This window comes from Colossoma macropomum, unplaced genomic scaffold, assembly GCF_904425465.1.
Source record: "Colossoma macropomum unplaced genomic scaffold, Colossoma_macropomum, whole genome shotgun sequence".
NCBI classification, from domain to species: domain Eukaryota; kingdom Metazoa; phylum Chordata; class Actinopteri; order Characiformes; family Serrasalmidae; genus Colossoma; species Colossoma macropomum.
In genome coordinates, this window is record NW_023494803.1 from 36,182,496 (window position 1) to 36,198,322 (window position 15,827).

At 39.1% G+C, this 15,827-nt stretch overlaps 1 protein-coding gene across 3 annotated transcripts in view; it reads left to right on the forward strand.

Moving 5' to 3' along the window:
• Positions 1–1,593: 1,593 nt before the first annotated feature.
• kif13ba (kinesin family member 13Ba) overlaps positions 1,594–15,827 on the forward strand; it is a 45,512-nt gene continuing 31,278 nt past the window's right edge. For all 3 annotated transcript variants that reach the window (XM_036592540.1, XM_036592542.1, XM_036592541.1), the window contains exons 1-2: positions 1,594–2,886; positions 7,046–7,139. In XM_036592540.1, coding sequence (XP_036448433.1) covers positions 2,817–2,886; positions 7,046–7,139 — 164 coding nt within the window. In that variant the 5' untranslated portion in view covers positions 1,594–2,816. The remainder of the gene's footprint in view (positions 2,887–7,045; positions 7,140–15,827) is intronic.

The window sequence follows — 15,827 nt, forward strand, 5'->3', positions numbered from 1 at the left end:
ACTATTTTGGGGAAAAAAAAACAGTTTAAAGTAATATGTAAACACTATTATAGTTGCAAACCATACCGTTCCCTTCTCAGTCCATACAGTCCATATATGGTAAATATGCTGCAAAAATGGCCAGTTTTGATTATACTGTTTTCACAATATCATGAAAACCAACCCTTTTCTAAGGGTCAGTAATAAAAAACAGACTGTTTAATTTCAATGGATACAGAGAAGTCGGAAATGGTCAAGTTAAATTGAATTATAACTATTATTGGTATATGAACCCACATAAATGTCACCAGTGGACCACAGGAAAAAAAAAGAAAATGAGAAAATGTAAGTATATGGCCCTTTAAAGACATTTCATCACTCATTTATGGGTCTTAGTCAGATGAGTGGTGGTGAAAGGTCGGATGAGTCACAAAAGGTCTTCAAGATTTTACCACAGATCCATTTGCCTTAACTCTGTATTACAACACAATTCCTGGACTACTATTCGGTTGACCCTCAAATGGGTCAGATACACTAGTTACAAAGAAGTTTTGCACTTCCCGTGACAGCTACAGAAAAGTTAAGCTGCCTCAAGCTCTGGTGGTACAGTTTTACACCATTACATCCTAATTCTCTGCCTAGTTCCTCTCTGCATCTTTGCATAACAAATGTGTTTATTTGCATTTTCTCACATCACTTGTAGATTATTTTGGGTTGTATATTTTCTGTCTATATTTGTTCTGTGTTTTTATTGAAATTTATGTTGACGCTGAGAGAAATTTGGTGTACATCTTCTATGTGGCAAATAAATATTCTGATTCACAAATAAGCCTCCAAGTCTCTTTATTTGCGAAGGTTTCCAGTAATCCTCCTCCAGAGACACAGAATAATTTGAAGTTTTATTTGTTTGGTGGTGAGTCGCACAGTGGTGCATGATCAGTGATAATAATCCTCGAACAAAGAAATTCACATAGTTGCGAGCAGTATCATTTTACACTAATATTAATTTTGTGGGATTTTTTAAATAAAAATATGCATATCAAATACACAGGAACTCGATAGTCTCCTGGTCAAAGTATGTTTTTTTTTCATTTGGAAATGCAATTGAGTAAAACTACAAGCATTCTTTTCAATAACACTTGAGTAAAGTGAGTATTTTCCACCCTTGCTTTCCCCACATAAGGGAGAATATTTCTGACACTGACATTTTTTTTTCTTTTGTATTTTATGTTTTTTTTAAAGATTAAAATGAACCCTAATGCCAATTACATCTTGGACGAATTGAACATACAGATTTATATTGAGCCTATTCAAATGAAAGGACAATACATACATCCACACATAAATAACACTAAAATAAAATGAAATAAAATAAAATAAAAATTTCACTGCCATGTAAGTCATACATGAGTATGATCTATGTTACTCAATGTAGTGCTTTACTAATTTCATTTATGTATTTTTAGCTCTTTTTGTTCTGCTATATTAGTAATAAGGGATCAGGCTGGCAGACCAATGCAGAGTGAGGTCTTTTAATCTTTGACCTCACCACAATGGCAGAAAAGTAGTGCCGGCTGTATTAGAGGAGGCGGGGCTGCAGCGCCCTCACCGCGCTGGCTGGCTGAACGCAAGACCCCAAACTGGAATCCGCCTCAAATTTCGGTTTTTATTTGGTCATTCTTCAGATTTTTTTTCCTATTAATATGACACAGCCAAGAAACACCATTCATACCTAGGAGAAGCTGGAAGATTAGTCACGGCGGCTGGAAGTCTTTGTCTTAATTGTTTTAATAATGAGAAGAAGAACGGACCCGTTAGTTAGCCAGGCAGTTTTTGTCGCTATGTAACGGCAGCTAGCGCTCTAAGCTAACTAACTACAACAATAATAACAGCAACGACAACGATAATTACGATTTTAGTCAGTATTTGTGTTCGTGTTTAACTTTGCCTTCCGACGGTATCTATAGCATATCATTGTTTTCGTTTAGTTAACTAATTTGGGCTGCGAAACTTTAGGGGCTTTTGGGTTTAGCGGCACATTAGCTAGCTAAACTAGCTAATACTGTTTTCTTAAGCTTAATTCAGTCGGTTTAGCAAAGCAGGCTGAAATAGTTCAGTGAGTTTAGCGACCTAAATAACGAGCTGACCGGCTTTAGGAGTGAACACACCCGGCCGGATAACTTGCTTTTGCTCAGCTGTGCTTTAACAGCCGGTCTCAGCTTGCTAGTGTTAGTTGAACGATTTATAACAGTTCACTGGTTACCGGTTGGTTATGTGAGGTGGCTATATGGCTTGACAGTTAATGTAAAACTTGGCTAAATAGTTAGTGGTAGCTGCTGGACTGTAAGGGCAATGAATAATTGAGGCCCTGCTTGGTTTTCAGTGGACTGGCTAAGATTTTCCTGAGCTCAGTTTAACATGGAGCAAACAGGGAGTTGGCTGTGTTAGTCCTCTGCTGGGTTGGCTTTTTGCTCAGGAGCAGCTTCTTAACAGACAGCAGGGACTTCATCTGTGAAGATATTCTCTTGCCTGTTGCCAGACTTTTTTTTGAGTGTGTAGAGGAAAATGGATTTTCTTCCGAGTTCAAGATGTTGGAGAGAAACGGTCCTCTCGGTCCTCTAAGGAAAATGCTGACAACGTCTTTTTGGGTGTTTTGCTGCTATGAATGCTGTCAGTGAGATGACACAGAAATAAATATTGACAGCAGACATTATTTCAAGGATTTCAAGGATTCTGGGTGTGTCTGGCCTAGATGCTTTGACTGAATATTTGTCATCCAGACCATCTTTGGTGGAGATAGACGTGCTGTCTTTGTCTGCAACTAAAAAGCAAACAACATGGGTGAAACCAACCTGAACGACTCTAATGTGAAGGTGGCTGTCAGGGTCCGTCCCATGAACCGGAGAGGTGAGTTATGAATGTTTTCACCTTGGGAAAATTACACCACAATGAGCACCTCTTTATGAGTTCTGTCTCAGTATAAAGGGCTGCATGAATAACTGAAAGGCCAAAGTGTGGCTGTATCACCGGTATTGTGTCAAGATGGGATGTAAGATAAAAAAAAAGGTAATAAATTGATAAGACTGGTAAATTGTCTGTTTATCTCTGAAAACCACATGGGTAAAAAAAAAAAATAAACATTTACTGACATTACAGTGATCAATAAGAAAATTAATGACTCAGTGCTTCCTGAGTACTGTTAATGTCTTACAAATCTGACATAGCTTGTTTTCATTGGACTGTATTCTGTTTTCTTCTCTTAAAACAACTCTCATTCTTCTTCTTTGTTGGCTTCTTCTTTTACACCAAAAGGAATCTTACATGGTATTGTAAACATTAACCAGATTGAAACCACATTTTCCAAAAAGGAAACTTACTGTTTATTTGAACTTTTATGTATTTTGAACTGTTCCTTCTTAACAAGCTGAAGCCACACGACAGTCACATCCACATTATATGCATTGCAGTTAACTTTCAGGGCCTGGACACCTTTTAATAACCTGCGCAAAATACAGTAAGAAAACAAGCAAAACTAAAAACAACAGGGACTGGTAACAGGGAAGCTGTTACTTTATAAGCATCATATCGTGATCTCAGTGTCAGCTATATAGTACAAAAATCGTTTCTTTGACTTTTAAAGATACCCTTAGAACCATCTTTGCTGCTATAGAAGCACTTTTTTAAAGGTTACCTAAAGGACCATATACAGCAGTTTCTTAGTCGTGGAGAAGAACCATTTCACCCTGCAAAGAACCCAATCGTTCTTCAAGTAGTCATGAGTATATCTATATTTATATCTACCTGTTTCCTTTACTAAAGAACCAGTAAAGAAGTGAAGAACCCCCTTTTTAAGGATGTCTAAGTATTGCTAAAGCTGAAAAGCAGTGTCACTGTATAAGTCATAATATGTTGGACAGAACTGTTCGTGGAGCTTATTGCAACGTGGACTCTTCTTCTGAAAGTGGTGACATCATGCAAAAATAGTGTTTACTTAGGAAAAGACAGTCCAGTGTTCTGTTCCAGTGATATGCCTGTAATCCTCAACTCGCCGACAGTGATATGCCTGTAATCCTCAACTCTCCAACAGTGGTGATACATAGTAGTTTACTCTATGGAGCCTAGACCTCTCAAATGCCAAAATGTAAGTTTTATAAAAGGCTGTGTAAATCTTACAGAAATAATAATCGCTAAATTCTCAGCTGGGATCTGCTAAAACAGTACCACAACTCTGAGGCTTCATAATGTACTCCAGTGAAGGCAGTGTTGTTATCCAAAAGCCTCAGCTGTTTGAAAGTGCTGAAAATTGAGCTGTCACATGTGCTCTGATTGAGCCTTTACAGCTCTTCTGAAAGTAGAAGAAAGTAGACTTGTGCCTCTGAAAATGAAAGCTACCGAAGCAGAAAATGTTTCAGTGTGCGATTTAGTCACGTGGCAGATTTGAGCGTAAAATTCGGTCACAAGACTTGTCGGCCGCGATTTGTGGCCCAACCACCCAGTCCATTTAAATGAATTGAAGCAATCAGCTGTGTTAGCTTTGGAGATCAACAATAATCTCTTTCAGTTTCCATTTTAATGTTTGGATCTGTGCAAGTATTTAGTAGATCTGCATCTTTTATAACACTGAATGATTTCCAAAGTGGTTTTTTGGTCACACATTTAATGAGTTTTGTTATACATGCTGGTAAAAAGTCTTTTTTTTATTGAAGGGAAGCTGAAGGCTTAGCTTGCATACATTTGTAGAGCCCTAAAAATGTAGGCTAGCTTACTGTCTCTGCCTTCACCCTCCCTCCATAGCTCTGCCCGTTCTGTGTGTGTGTGTGCACTGGACAAAAGCAGGAAGGGAGTCTGAATGGACTATAATGGACTGTTTGCTAACGTTGCATAACAGAGCATGTTCCCATGGCCATAGGAGTTTCAGACCTTCGAAGAAAAAGTATGCATCCACACCTTTGTCCGAAGACCACTGTGCCAAATTATTCGGACACACCATGGCAAGGAAGTGTCTAACTCGTTAATAATTTCCTGATGGTCCACATGGAAAGTAAAGCTATGACATCAACTTCTTATCTATTGTCATGTTGCAGTCAAGGGCTTGTACAGTTCATGACTAATGAGGTGCTGCGTGTGATTTCATTGTCTTTAATCAGATGCAAATAGAAATAAGAATTAGAATTTAGTGTCATTGTCTTTATTGGTTTCAAACCATATTCATTTTGCCACAGGTCACATGTGATTGCTGACCTTCAAACACAGATGCTACAGAGTGAGCAGGAAGCAATAAACATCAACTTAATGTGTCACTTTTACCAACCTTTTACCATGGCGTTCTCTCTCGCTCTACTTCGCTCTTGTCCTCTGTAGCACATTTAAGGGAGTTTAAGATTTTTAGGCGTTATTTTCTCCCCTGCTGTTATCCGCACCCGCTGCCCTGGCTGTTCCTATTTAGCAGGCTTGAGCCACCAGCGGAGGGAGGAAGCCTGTGTTTCCTCTTTAAGCCTGAGGTGGTCAAAGGCACTTTGGTTTCATGGTGTATCCTCTCCAAGGATTTCTGAGTCAGCTATATATCCTCTTAGTTCTCCATTGGTTTCCAACAGTGGTGCTAAAACATTGGATGTGATTGTTGAATTACGTTTACTTTCCATTCACTGTTCAATCTGGTGGTTAACATTATATAACTTTTTCTTCCATTTGCTTTGGCTAACATTTGGCTGTGTTGGCTACAGATGGTGTTGGTGTCTATGCCAGTTGCTTGAATGAACATGTAAACGTACTGTTGCTGTCGTCTCCAAAATCGTTTTTGCCTTTGCCAGATATTTTTCTTTCTCCCTTTTGTAATTGCAAGCAACATAGAAGAACATATTGTAGCACCGAGAACTCGATCAAAACTCGGAGAAGAACATGTCTTTAGAGGATATTAGTGAATTGTCTATTATTGTCATCATATCTTCATCAGTATAATAAATTTTGCATTTGAGACCAGAACATCGAGCAAGACTTTCTGTCTGAGCCTGCACTTGTGGTGTTAATATGTAAAGACTTATGACGTGGTCTGAAAAATTCCCCCAAAGTCAGACTCAACACCTCTAACTTTTCTATGATTATTTCAGGCTTTACAGGGTGACTTGCAGCAGCACATGAATGCCATATTCTGCCGTGTTTTTTTACTGACTCAGTAATGTTACTTCTTTGAATTCTAACCAAAAACTTACATAGTGCAGCTTTAACTTGCATCAGAAGTTAAGAATGTTAACCATTTTGGAGATGCATGCTTTTCTTCAGACAGTGACCATGTGCCATGCAATTGCACATGCTGCATATTAAGGGTGTGGTGATTTCAATACAGTATTTAAAAAAAAAAACCTTTACTGATGATGCAACCCTTGTGTCTCGTGAGGGTCTCATGTTGAGCCTTTCTGTAATGCATAAAATATCTAAAATCTTGACATGATTTGATTAAATATGTGCCCATATTTAGCCTGGTTGTACAGCTGGAGAACACAATGATTAATGCTTTTGTTAATAAGATTCCCAAATGACAGTACCATTTGCATTTACCATGTGCAGACCGGCAGGCTTGCTCCAGTTAAACAGATTTTTGTAATTAATTAAGATGAATTTCTCTCTGCTAAGCCTTGAAATCACCGTATCAAATGTGTTGTCCTAAAATGCTCTTCAAAAAGCCATTTAAGGACCCTTTTGCATTGTATTTTTCAGTTTGTTTTGCCTTTGGTATAAGCTGTTTCACGCATCTTCAGGCACGGTCATTAGAGTGATCTTATGTGTTTTCCCTCTTGTTTAGACCCCAGTTTTCTGAAAAACCAGTGTGTACTGCTATACATTTTACTGCTGTTGCTTTCACTGTTTTGTCTTTAGGAAAAGCAGCATACATATAGTCAGCAGGTCACAAAGGCATTTTAAAACCATGTAAACAATGCAACATTGAGTCAGATTGTAAAACGTAGTGAGGAGCTAATAATTTAGATTAGTGTATGGAAACTGCGTGTTGTGTACGTAATGCAGCAAATTAAATGGATCCCCTCCTTCTTTTCCTGTTTCACCTTAACAGAGAAGGAACTGAACACAAAATGTGTCGTAGAAATGGAGGGAAACCAGACCTTCCTACACCCAGCGAGTGGAAACCTGGGGAAAGCAGATTCGAGGTAAGCTCACTTCTGAACGCCTTGGCTTGCTGTAAGGGTCTTTTGAGGTCAAATCATTTGGGTCGGGCATGACCTGCTGCTGTTCATTTTGTTTGCAGGTGTTTCCTTTAACCCTTGGTGTTGTCATAGCCTTGGCCTTGGCTCTAGTTCTGACAAAATCTGTTCATATTACAGATTATTCATGTAATTGGATGCTTGGAATAATTTTATTTAGGCTTGTATTAAGTGGATATGTTTAAAAATGTTGAATTAAATGGATCTATTTTTATTAACCTCTCAAATACCCATGAGCTTCCTCTGGGTCCAGATTACCATTCCTTACTTCTGTAACCCGAGAATAACTTATTCAGTTTGCATTGTTTTCCATGTATTTACTCACTGATAAGTCTGGGAACATTAAGGGGTAAAATATTATAATTATAAATAATATATTATTTGTTATTATTGTTATAACGTCCCAATAAATAAATATAAACATTTGTAGTTGTTAGATTCTTGTAGTAATTTTTTTCAGATAACACTGGTTTTAGTAGTCGCTAAGGTTTGTGTCCAGAAACAGTGAGTCTTTCCAAGTCATTTGACCAAGAGTGAGTCTTACAGCATTTCCTGTTGCAACTGGACCTCAGCAGAATAACCTTGACCCACATTCAACTGAAATACCCTACTAGCTCAGGATCGTAGCTTTTCTAAATTCTTTCAAGGTTTTAAGCCTGTAGAAGAACATGATGTCGTGAAATACTTTGAAAGGCGGCTATGAAGTAGTTACTTTTAAAGATAAGTGTAAGTGGATATAACCCCAAACATCATTGTGCCCCAAACTTGACAATGTTGCTTGTCTTGTAAATGATCAATGGGGTTAGCAGTCACATAAGGTGAAGGAAGTAACAAATGAGCGGCTTTTTGCATGATATTGGCATCATGTAGAGGGTTGAAAAATTCAGTAGCCACATTGGTCCACCAGCTAAGCAACTCCAGAGGCCATTTTGTGTCACGTGATTGATGGATTTCGGTCGGGAGATTGATGGGTCTTTTTAAATTAGGTTTGTGAAGTGCATTGCCTTGTGAACAGTGCTGTGTTTTTGTGCGAGTGAATGTGAATGGTATAGATGGCATGGTGGGGGCAGGGCAGCAGCAGTGTAGGCATGCGGCCCTCCGTCCTGCCGTGTGTCAGGACATAACTCTCCTCTGTCTGACTTCCTCTCTTTATCTCTACCCTCTGTTGCTATGGCAACGCAGAGGGAGGTTAACCCCAGGTCACCCGCAGCTGAAGGACGGTTTTCAGGAGAAGAGAGGGATGTACAAGTTAGCTTTAGCATCTGTCGGCCATAAACATTTTTTCTGACTTTTATGGGGGTAAACAAGAGAGCACAATTATTCCTTTCTCGCTCCCTTTCTCTTGCTGTAGCTCACAGACAAAGGGCGAGGTGGAACAGGTTTTAAACTTGGAAGTGAATGGTCGTGCCGCCTGCTGCCTTCACACAAGAGACAGTTTAATTGCAGGCGAGTTCATGAGCTACAGTGCTGAATTGCTGGCCCCGTGGACGCCCCCCTGCAGCCCAGATGCTTCAAATGGCATAGTTCACATGGGCAAAACAGCACAGTTTCTGTCCTACTTACTGATTCATATTAATTGATAATCTACATATTAGACAGTGTAAGATGCGCCTCATCAAACAGGACGTGCCTCTTCTATTTGTGATGCCATATTTGTATATGGCATTGCATGCTTAGAAGTAGGATTGCCATCCTTTGTGTGAGCATATTCTTCTCAGCATGGCCTCAGGCAGCTGATACTAATGACTCATATGGGTCTTAGTGCCTGACATTTTTACTGTTAAAAGAATAGGGCCCCTTGCACACTGAGCAATACACTTCAGTAGTTTTATGCATGTGGACGTCACATGAGGGACCTCAATGAATAAAGTACAGCAACCTTATACAGATTCTTTTACACTGTAATGGCATAACTCTTGCCTGTATTAATTTTAAACAATGGCCTAATTAGTTTAGTGGTTCTTGTTGGTTATTATTATTAGTCTCTTTTACACCACAGGGCCGAACAGTTCTGAGCACGGAGGGCAGCCTTTCCAGTGACATTTCTACAGAAGAACCACGTCGAAAAGAGCTTTTTTTCGACATGGTTGGTGTTCTGGGCTAAAGAACCACTTGGTGGCTGCTCACTGATTGGTTCTATCTTTTTGTCGATGCTGTACTACGGCATCCTGCGTCATTTCAAACCCGAAAGCATTTAAATAAGTCCAGTCCGCTTACATAGTCACCAAATAAATGAAAGCAATGCACAATTTTCAATCCATGTTCATTAAATTCTAAATGTTAAACAGTGCTGCTAACCAGGAGAGTTTAGCTGGTTAGTATTAGCTTAGCTAGCATGTTGCCAGCTCAACTAAAGTACAATTTAGTTGTACACAATAAGAAGGAAAGAATTGCGAGATCTCACAGTGCAGGCAACAGTGGCTTAATAATAAGACATAAAACCAGTAAGAGTGCACGTCAGGCTGCTGCATTCTGGACCACCTGCAATAGATTAGCAATCATGCAGGCCAGCTAGCAGCAGTCCAGTTGTGCTATTATTTTCATCTTATTTTATTAAGAAACATCATGTTTGGCTATTTTTGAATTTCATGAGCTGCTGTGGCATGCCAGAGCTTTGAAACATGTGGTGTTTACAGTCAGAATTATTTCAGAGAAAAAACAAGGAATAACTGGACTTCTTCGGTCATAATTGACCAAGCACTTTTTGTAGCAGCTAAAGCACATTATTACTGACACCTTACCTTAAGTTCAGTTTTCTTAGTGTCCACAGAAAGTATTAGTTGCACTTTAGATTAGGGCTGCAACAGATATTGGTAATGTTCAATAAATTCTCTAATTAAAAGGATAAGCCACTCAAATAACTGATATGTTTGCTGCTTTTATGAACCCAGGTGCTTCTCTGGGGAAACAAACTCCAGGTGCAGTCCAAATTAGTTTCCTACTTCTCTGGATTACTAGCTAGCTGGCAGGCCCTCAGTTGCATCTATGACTGAGAATACATATAAAATTTTACAGTTATTTGCTGATATTTGATGATTGGCTTTTCTTCCTGCAAACTCAATAGCACAAGTCAGCACTTGATTGATACCCTATATCAGAAAGCTTGTAATCTTACGTTTCTGGAACTATTTTACTGCTCTGTGTGTATGTGAACATTTTGAACATCATCACTTTCCACTGCTGTTGAGCTCTCAGACAGAGGAAAACAGGTAAATAAAGCTAACTACCAAGCAAATAGGTAAATACATATATTTTGCAAACCAAAAATATTCAGTGTGCTAAACTATTTCATAAGCTGAGGATGTTTTCAGCCCAAAACTGGATGCAGTTCTATTCCCCGTGGAAGCCTGTGGCAGTAATTTTGTGCTGTACTTGTCTTTTGGAGGTGTGATCCTTTGAGACATGCCTAGCAGTCCTAGTCACTGACAGCTGAACTTACTAATCTCTCAACAGTGCCTGTGGTGTCAGTGTCCTTATTTGCAGGTTGTTTATTTATGTATTTACTTATTTATTTATTTAAAGCTTTCAAAAAGTCCTTTCAAAAACATATGCTTACTCTGTCTTAAGTTTACTAAAAAACACGGTGATCAGCTTGATGTTAAGAACTGAAAGTTTAGAGCAATCAGCTGTTATAGGTTTTACTCATTGTTCACAGTCATTTAAATGTGAGAATCAGTTCTGTTTTAAAAGACAGCATTGTTTGGCTGAGGTACCCCAATTGAGGGCACTGATGTGTGTCATCACCGGTGTAGACTGTGTGTGTGTGTGTGTGTGTGTGTGTGTGTGTGTGTGTGTGTGTGAGGAAGGCAGTGAGACAGACCTGACACACCTCATTCTCAGTCATAATGAGCTCAAGGAACCGGATGCCATGGTGCACTTTGCCCTCCTGATAGAATTCTGCCGTCTGAGTCTAGAGGACATCTCGGCTACATGTGTGGCAGCTAGTTTACATACAATAAACTTAATAAAATCTTTACAGTATGTAGGCTACAGCACAAAAGACAGCGGAGCATGATTGGTCTTCTAAGGCAATGGATTCTATTATTTTTTAAGTGATGTGTTGAACTGTGATTGTCGTTTGATTCTGGCAAGACATTAGTGTGCTACCTGGGACTTTCCTTTCTGTTTCTGTTGTTTTGCTTCATTCTGTGTGTTGAGTAGAGTGTCATGTTTGCAAATATCAAACCTTTAGTGAAGAAGTTCTTGAGTGTCATAACCCCTCTTGATCTCGACATGAACAGAGAGTATGAATCTCTTGTCTGTTTGTCGTAGAAACTGTGAAATGATTATACACAGCAGACTTTTACACTCTGCTGCTGATCAAATGGTTTCAACATGTCTGCGCTGACCTGCGCAGACCAAGCAGTGTTTTTATTCACTGTTTTGAATTTTCATTGCCATTAAAATTATTTTCAGAGCCTTAGATTTTGTGCCTTAGGTTTCACTGCCTCTTTGGCTTCTTAAGGCCACAGTAGGTGATGTTCTGCATATATGTGAATGTTGTCCACTTCAAATCAAAGCATAAGGATTTTGTGTCTGCATTAGACTGTTTTGTACCTTATATTGACCTCAACCTGTTCAAGAGCATCAAGAACAAACGAGATCTTTTCCCCTCCTATGCGTTAATTGAATAGGACATGTCTGAGTGATTGTAATTTAGGTCAAGTGTACAGAATGTCATTTTTCCAGTCGTGGACTACGTATTTGTGAACAACTGAAGCGGAAGCTAATTTTTTAAATGACGCTGATCCGACTGGAGGGACGAAGGGGTGGATTTGAGTGTGTGTGAGGGAGTGAGTGAGCATGCAAGCACAGTAGTGGTCAGACTGTCTTTCTGTCATGTGGGTCCTGGTCATGAGGTGTGACTTTAGTGTGCCCTGTAATGACCTCACTGACTTGCACTGACAGCTGTCGCTATAGTGGATGTCGGTACACCCTGAGAATGCGACTAAAGGCCAGGCTCATGGTTCAGATCAGTCCCTTACAAGGCTGTAATGATAAAGAAATTTCACTATATAAATTGAATTGTATGTTTTGCGCAACTATGACACATTTTAAATACAGAAGAAAAAGAATGGCAGATATTAATTAAAGTCCAGTTGTCAAATGAAGACCTCAGTACCTTGTGAAAGCATAATTAACATAGTTGTTTTCTTATTAGACAAGAGCATTTAAATGCACACAATGTGTAAATGTTTTCAGAGTATTTTTTTTTCTTTATAGAATAAATATGGAAGATTTTGTAATGGGGAAGTGCAGACCATTTTAACTGGTGGTAATAAGTATTTTTATATTGTAACATAAAATCTTGCTATGTTAATTTCACAGTATGTAGTAATTAATAAGTTGATAAATAGTTAATAAAATAATTTAATGTGCATTTGAAAGCCCTACTCTTTTGCTTATTGAGTTCTTTGCAGACCACCGACAAAGACAGAGGTTTACGTGCCGGGACTTGGGTCTACACTATCCTGAAGTCATCAGTTCTCGGTTCCGTGTGAGAGATTTAAATGATTCTCTATAGGAAATGCACTCTGCAGCTGAAAGAGACCATATTTACTTAGAAGTGCTGTCAATGCTATCGAGGCTGTGGATAAATCTCCTATCTTGCACAGCAGGGAGTTGCAAGCACGTTCTTCATTTTGTAATTGCTCTCTGTAAGAAAGGCTGAATCATGATGAAAGTGAACGTGCATTTGGAGTAATTCTGAAGTCCATCATTTATTCCACCAGTCCTGAATTTACTTGGAGAAATTCTTACAAGGATTTCCTTTGGGACTGTGTAATATATTGTCAACCAATATATTGTGTGCCAATGAAAGGGGATAATTGAATCATTACTGAATCATCAGTCCAGCGACAATTGCAGCCGACGAATAGGTATGCATTGATGTAGGAATTTCCGGACAGATGCCAATATCAGATATTTTTCATGTGCAGTAGACTATTGTCCGGCTCTGAAATCTTACTAGGCATCATTGCAGGCAAACAAGAGCAACTTTCCCATGATGGCCAGTATCGCATGGAAATATCTTCTTGTGTGCACCACTAGAACACTGAGTACAGCAGGTAATGTGATAACACCACAGAGAAGCCTGTATAACTAAGGAGATAAAAGTGCTTGTGTTTCTGGAAAGAAACTTGTAGGTTAACTTATTTCTCGGTATGGATTTGTAGCTCTTGCTGTAGGTTTAATAAATCACTCCTTAACAGGCTATAAATTGCTGCTTGTTTAAACAGTAATATAGGTTAAAATGTACCATGTTATCATATAGGCAACTGTTATTGTAGCCTGTTATTGTTTTCAGGCCATTTATCTGAGCTGTATTAAATTGATGCTTCTAAATAGGCTTTTCGGTTGAGACGTTTTTAAAATGAAAACATTTTTTATGCTGTTTTCTTCAGTTCTGTTTGAGGTGGGACTAACTTTGGCATAGGTGATGTCAGATCTGCCAAAGTACCAATCAAATTTAGCAATAAATATACATCAGCTTGTTCCAGCAAGTAAGCTTTTCTAAATGTGTTAACAGTGCTGGTTATGGAGGTTTATTACTGTGTTGTTTGTAGCGTAAATAGATGCTGCTTCCTGCTCCTACCTGTTGCAGGATCCTGCTGTAAGCGAATGACTTCACTTATGAGAGCGCAATAGCTAGCGGTCCATGTTAACTGTAGTATTACTGTAGTAATAAAATGATACATTAGCTTAGCATCACATTAGCAACGTCAAGGCTCACAGTGTTTCCCCATAGTTATACTTTACAGATGTGGCACACAATAAGGCGCGAGACATTTCTCTACAGTGTCTGACTGTGGTGACTCATAATGGGTGCTTGTTTTTTTTCTATCCAAATAAACCTTAAATTTTTGGCAAACTCAGGAAAACATACTCAGGAAAATGTACTTATTAAAGAAGGGCGAGAGGAAGACGTCGTGTTTTGAGACACATAAGATGGACACCCGTCCCACTGCCGCTTTTTAAAGTTCAAAGCGTAAACTTCGTCTCCTCTGCAGACCAGTTTTCTGCTCCCGCCATGTTGAACATTATAAACTTAGGCTATGACATGACGCACATGTGCAGAACAAACGCTAACACTTTATTTGGATAGTCCACATTAGATGCTTTGTAGATACTTAATTTACTTTCAAGTTACATTCAACTAAATATATACTTAACTGACCACAATTTTCTTCAACTCTAAACCTGGCTCTATTCCTAGCCCTAACCTTAACCCCAACCCAAAACCTAAACCCAACCCTTACACTGGTCCTAGCCCTAACCCTGGTCCAAATCCTAACCCTAACCCCACCACTGTTTAGAATCAACCGAATTTCAACAGATAGTTTGTTAACAGTTTGAACATCTGTAGGTAATCGATGGGGGGCTATAGTTGACCATCCAAATAAAGTGAGACCGAACATACTTATACCTTCTGATTGGGAATGTAATCAGATCCAGGCGTTTACATGGTTATTATTCTTCTATTTAACTGATTATTTACAGTATTACCCACCTCATTCAATCAAAGTGAAACTGTATTCTGAATGGTCTCAATTGGACTAGTCTATTCTGATTGAGGTGTGAAGGTACATGTTGTTTTTTGGCTTTGCCAGCACCAATTGTCTAACTTTAAAGCTATGCAAGAGTGAAATTTATATTATGCGTTGGTGTGTGTGCGTGGGTGGGTGGGTGTGAGAAGGAAGGAACAACTGTGCGTGTGCACTGTGCAGGAGATCAGCAGCTGTAGCTGCAAGCCTCACACTGTCAGTCCTCCCTCATATAAGTGCTCACCCAGAAATGAAGATGAAACAGTGCTGTTCACTAAAGCTCAGAATGACTTGCAGGACTGCTGAGTGACATCATGAAAGAAATCCTATGAGTAATAGACACTAAAAATCTCAAATACACTAAAGTCTGTGTAGTTACACTGATCCTCTAGCTTGGTTATCTCCTATGATTGGTCTCACCTGTCGCACAGGCATTTTTTGGTAATAACAACCATATGCTTTCGCTCTCAGGATCAACATAATTCATAAGTGGATCTTGCAAAGCAGGCAGACAGAGACACTTTAGAGGGCTGGAGCGCATATTTCATTTGTGCAGTTGGCATTTTGATGCTGTGCAGATGCACACTGCAGCCGTGTTAAAACAGGGCGATAGGCTGCGTTATGTTTCTAGCAAAGCCGATGGGACAGTGAACAGCTGAACCAGATTACTGAACTTGGGCAGTTGAGTTTCATGCTTGCTATCAGTGGTTGACTGTACATGAATTTTGCAGTGTTCATGATCAGAGAGCTACAGTACAGTAACTTTCAGCTGATAATTGGGCTTGTCAAATATTGCAATAATTTGTGTCTATTTAATGTAACTTATTGTTCTCTATCATGGGCCATGTCTTATTTATTTATTTGTTTATTTATTTCATCATTCCCTTTGTACAACCGTTTTAATCTGTGGTTAGTTAAAAACTGTAGGCTATACAAACAGAACATTACCACCTAGTTAACTGCACGCATGCATACCTCGACTGGTGCTTGGAAAGGTTAGGTCTGTAACAGATTTTCGGTCTCACAAAGACTGCTGGGCAACATTCAGATGAAACAAAGAAACTCCAGCACATGAGATCTACTCTACTGA